We start from the raw sequence: 4,962 nt of genomic DNA, 5'->3' as shown, positions 1-4,962 counted from the left end.
CACGTCTGATAAAACTCCCTTGTGAAGGAAATCTGCAGAAGAAAAGGAGAAAAAAAAGGAAAAAAAAACTCAACAAAAACAACAAACACAAAAAGTCCCCAAAAACCCAGATCTTCCAACGGGACCTCTGTGCAGAGAGAGAAGGATAAAGGTTTGCAGCCACCCACCTGCACCAGCTCCAGCCACCACCGAGAGCAGAAGGCAGCATGTTTGCACACTTAAGTGTCACCAGATAGGAAAAAATTAGTTTGTCACCCTCTGCTTCGTGCTTTCCATGCTTTATATTCAGGCAGAGCACAGCAAGACTCCCGCTGCTCCCAGGCACAGCCCAGTGCATCAGCTGTTGCCATATCACAATGCACCTGTGGTTTTCCCTGTCTCCCTGGTGTTAGCTGAAGATAACGAGATCTTAATTATCACCAGGAAAGTGCTGAGCCTCTTCCCAGTGTGGCTCTGCAGTTGGCCATAGTGGGAAGCAGGGCTCTGTCCTTCCATCTGCCTTTGGGCAGAGTGGGAACCCTGGGCTGGGGCTCAGATGTTTGGGGAAGGAGAGAGATTTTTGCTATAAACCACCCTTGGAATGGTGTATCCCCAATGGGGACATGGAGGAACCTCTCATGAGCCCCAAAGCAGGTGTCCACTGCCCCCACCAAGGCACCAAACCTGCTCGGGTGTTCCACACCCTATGAGAGGGAAATTGCCCTCTCTGGTGCCCACTGTGCAGCTCCAGCCCTCCCCAGTGCCAAGGCTGATGTCCAGCCCTGCCTGCCTGGGCAGTGGCAACAGCTCCTGGGGGCAGTTTTCAGAATCAGAACCCCCCACCCCACTGAGGTGCTGTGTCTGTGTCACACAGGGACCAACAGTGACAGGCAGAGAGGCCGTGATGTGCCAGGCACCGCTGGTCCTCCCAAACTGCTGGATCTCTTGACGGTGTGGAGCCAGCTCCCAAATTGCCCAGCTGCTTCTTCCCTGACCTCCAAGTCACCTTGAGCCATGCTGGCTGCGGGCGCTCGCTCTGCCATGGGATGCTCTGAATGCTAAGGAGGCAGGAAAGAAGTTTCACCTCAGTGGTGGGGCTGGATCAGGGTCAGCACTGCCAGGGGGCACCAGACAGCTGTGCACGCCCCAAAATCGGGCTGTGCTGCACAGGGGTGTTCTGGGGGACAGAGCCAGGTACACAGCCCGTCCAGCTTCATCACATTCCTGCTCCTGCTGTCCTCCTCTGCCTGCCTGAGGCTCCCATTTGCTGTCCCTCTCATCCACGTTAATAATTTCTTCTGAGCAGTGACATGTGCCCATCCCTGGCAGCCCCGTCTGGCTCCCTCACCCTGCTCCATGTCCCAGACTCCCCCGCCCTTTCCCTTTCTTTCCAAGCCCTCCGTCTCTCCCCTCCAGCACTCCTGCAGTTTCATTGTGAATTTTGGCAGTGCTCTCTCTGACCTTGGCTGTCTCCCTCCTCTCTTTGCTCCTGTGCTGGCAGCATAAATCTTGGCTGTCTCTGTCTCCTCCCCTTCCCTCAGTGCCAGCACATTGGGGACGGAGTGGCCTTTGCCAGCCCTCAGCCTCACGCTCAGCCCCTCAGGATCAGGCTGGGGAAGGTTTTAGGGCTGTCCTGGGGCCCTTCAAAGGCCTGGGGTCACCTCCCAGCTCCCATTCAGCAGTGGCAGTGGGATCCTGGGGCAGCACAGTGCCAGCAGCAATGCTGGCAGGATGTGTCCCTCCACCTCATCCATCACAGGTGGCCTCCCTGTTGCTGTGGGATTGGGGTGCAGGAGCAACCCCCCAGGCAGCATGGAGCCCTGACCCCATGGCAGGCTCAGCCCTGTCACTGTATGAAGGCTCTGCTTCTGCCACCCAGATTCCCATTCTGGCAGGGCTCCCAGCCTTTGCATCCCTGGGTGCATCCTCAGCCACAGGGCTTGGGTGCTCCAGAATGGAAGGCTTGACCAGGGCTCTGTTCAGGAACAAACTGGCGGTGGTTCTGTCTTCCCATGGAATTTGGCAATGGTGAGACAGCAGATCTCCTCCTGCCCGTCTGTTCACAGCAATGTGCCCGCCTGCTCCAGATCCATCTTTTCCTGCTGATTCGGGACAATCTGTGTCCCATGACCTACTTGTCTCCAAGCATCTCCTGCCTTCCCGTGGAGTGGGTTGATACTAAAGCCTCTCTAAATGTGGTTAACGTGTCAGGATGCACTTACATTTATTTTTAATTCTGCTTTTTTCTCGGCCCACTTTTGGCTGAGTCCCCAGGGACATTGTGCTGGGAAGCTTCTGTGTTTCATAGAGTCACGGAATGGTTTGGGTTGGAAGAGACCTTACAGATCATCTCATTCCAAGCCCCTTGCCATCGGCAGGGACACCTTCCTCTAGACCAGGCTGCTCCAAACACCCTCCAGCCTGACCTTCAACACTTCAGGGATGGGGCATCCACACTCAGGAGGCAGGAGCAGAGAGCAGGTGGGTCACAGCACACAAAACTTCCACTGCAAACTTAAAAAAATTATAAAATCACATGTATCCATGCCCCTGAGATGGGAAACACTGATGCTATCAACCACCCTTGAAGTGATGTTTTCCTAGCCCAGCCCACAGCCCTGTGCCCTGCTGCAGCTCAGGGAGTAGAGGTGCCATGTATTGGTCTGGTGGATGCTGGTCGGCATCATGGATAAGCACTGTGCCTGGATGGGTGCTGAGCTTGGATGGGCGCTGAGCCTGTCCAGCCCTCAGAAAACAGAGATGCACCTCTTTATTTGTGTGGCACTTCCTAAACTCTCTGACCCTTTTTGATCCCTTTTAGCTGCATCTGACAGAGACTCCAGAGAAAATCCCTGGCCCTGTCGTAACACAGGTGGCAGGAGACTCCCATCTGACATCCCCACACAGGGCAATGCTCTCCAACTGTGACTGGCAGGGAGCCCAGTGTGGCTGCAGAAGAACACACTGAGGGGGGACAGGGTTCAGGACATGGGCAGGACAGGGTGCGGGGCATGGGGGGCCCAGGGCACTGGCCATGCACCCCTGTGTCCCCGGCACTGTGCCAGCAGCACTGGGTGAGCTTGTGGGAGATGCTGGAGGCATGTGAAGGTGTTGAAGGGAATGGCAATGTGATGGACAAACCTTCCCGGCAGCTGTCAGCAGCCCACCCGCTATCGCTCGGGATTTACATCCACATCCCCAGGCACCGCTCCAAATGTGGAAATAGAGCACGTCTTATTAACAAACGAGGGAAAGCGTGCGGCTGCCAGCAGGTCACTGCTGGGGCACAGACCTGGGTCCGGTGCCAGGTCAGGGAGAAGCAGGGTGTGGGCACTGACGTGAGTTCTCTGTGAAAAATTGAATAAATTGTGTGTGTGGATGTGGGGGTGTGTGTGAAGGGGGGACTCTGTGCCATGGGACTGCAGTGGGACCGTGGTGGGACCGCGGGGGCCAGGTTGTCTCAGTTTGGAGCATTTCATGCCTGACATAAACCCGGGTCAAACCCCCAATTCCTTCTGGGGATTTGGGGACAGGCTGTAACCTTGTGGGGACTCAGGGTGAGCAGCGGCCGGGTGGGAGCTCTCCCTGCTGCCTTTAGGACTGGGGGCGCTCAGGTTGCAGCCCCAGTGTCCCCAGCCCAGCTGTGCCCCGTGGTTGTGGGGAGCACGTCCCCCAGGCACACCCCATGCAAACCCCGCCGTTCTGCCCCGTCCTCTCCTCCAATGCCCCTCCCCACGCAGCCCCCCGCGGTGCCCACGGAGGGTTCTGGCGCTGTCGGGGAGTGCACGGAGGGGTCCCTTTGCACGGGGTACGTGCACAGGAGGTGCCGGTGTGCAGCCGGGTGTGTGCATGTGTGTGCCCCCCGTACGTGTGTGTGTGTGCGTGTGCGTGCGGCTGCCGTGCGCGACCGCAGCTCGGGGCACCCACCGCCCGCCCCGCGGCGGCACCGGCACCTGCCCGGGGAGCCGGGGAGGCGACGGGGGTAGGCATCCCGGCTCGGGGGGCCGGGAGGAGAAGGGAGGCAGCTCGGTGCGGGCACCGGCGGGGCGGGCAGACCGAGCGGAGAAGCGGGAGCGGAGCCCAGTGCACGGAGCGGGGCCACAGCCCAGTGCGGGAGCGGGGAACCGGCGGGCAGAGCCCGGCGGGAGAACCGAGTGCGGAGGGGGGCAGCTCGGTGGGGTCACAGGGACACGTGTCCCCGCGGGGGGTGTCAGCCCGGTTCGAGGAGGTGGGTCGAGCGGTGGGAGCACGGTTTGGGAAGGGGGAAGAGCCGGGTTCGGGGAGGCGGGTGTCGGGTTCAGGGAAGGGGAGCAGCCCGGTGCGGGGACCCGGGGAAGGGGAGAATTCCGGTCTGGGGGCTCGGCTCCGGTGAAGGGGGACAGTCCGGGCGGGGACCCAGCTCCAAGGGGTAGCCCGGTTCGGGTAAGCGGGATCCCAGGAGGAGAAGCCCAGTTCGGGGACCTGCGGGGTGGGGTTGGCAACCCGGTTCAGGGCAGCGGCTCTGGGGACAGAGAGCATCCCGCTCCCAGGGGTCATCTCGGGTTTGGGCGAGCATCCCGTCTCCTGTCCGGGGGAATATCCCGTCCCGGTCCGGCCGCTCACCTCTGGCCGCGCAGGCCGGCGGCGGTTCCATGGCGTCCCCGCGGGTGGCAGAGCTGCGGAGCCCGGGCGAGGCGGCGGCGGGTGCGGCGGGTGCGGGGGCTGGTGCGGGCGCGGGGGGGCCGGTGCCGGCGGGCCCGGGGTTGGCGCTGGCGCTGGGCTGCGCCCTGGGCGGCGCGGCGCTGGTGGTGCTGGCGGGGGCCGTTCCGCGGGCGGCGCGGCCCGACCCCGCCGTGCCGGCGCGGCAGATGGAGCGGCTGGAGGCGCGGGCAGCCCGGCTCCGTGCCCGCCTCGACCGCTGCACCGTGGCCGGGCTGGCGCTGCTGGCCCTCGGCGGGCTCCTTCTCGCCGCCCTGCTGCTGGCCGCCGCCGCCGCCCGCCGCC

General features: G+C 61.7%; 1 protein-coding gene across 1 annotated transcript in view; it reads right to left on the bottom strand.

The window, feature by feature from the left end:
* RAD21L1 (RAD21 cohesin complex component like 1) overlaps positions 1-4,683 on the bottom strand; it is a 17,491-nt gene extending 12,808 nt beyond the window's left edge. The window contains exons 1-2 of the mRNA XM_027697202.1: positions 4,582-4,683; positions 2,202-2,493 (exon numbers count right to left, since the gene is read on the bottom strand). Coding sequence (XP_027553003.1) covers positions 2,202-2,285 — 84 coding nt within the window. The 5' untranslated portion in view covers positions 2,286-2,493; positions 4,582-4,683. The remainder of the gene's footprint in view (positions 1-2,201; positions 2,494-4,581) is intronic.
* Positions 4,684-4,962: the final 279 nt, after the last annotated feature.

This window comes from Neopelma chrysocephalum, unplaced genomic scaffold (assembly GCF_003984885.1).
Source record: "Neopelma chrysocephalum unplaced genomic scaffold, ASM398488v2 Primary Assembly neopelma1_119, whole genome shotgun sequence".
NCBI classification, from domain to species: domain Eukaryota; kingdom Metazoa; phylum Chordata; class Aves; order Passeriformes; family Pipridae; genus Neopelma; species Neopelma chrysocephalum.
The sequence above is the reverse complement of the archived record's forward strand: the minus strand, read 5'-3'. Positions and strand labels throughout refer to the sequence as shown.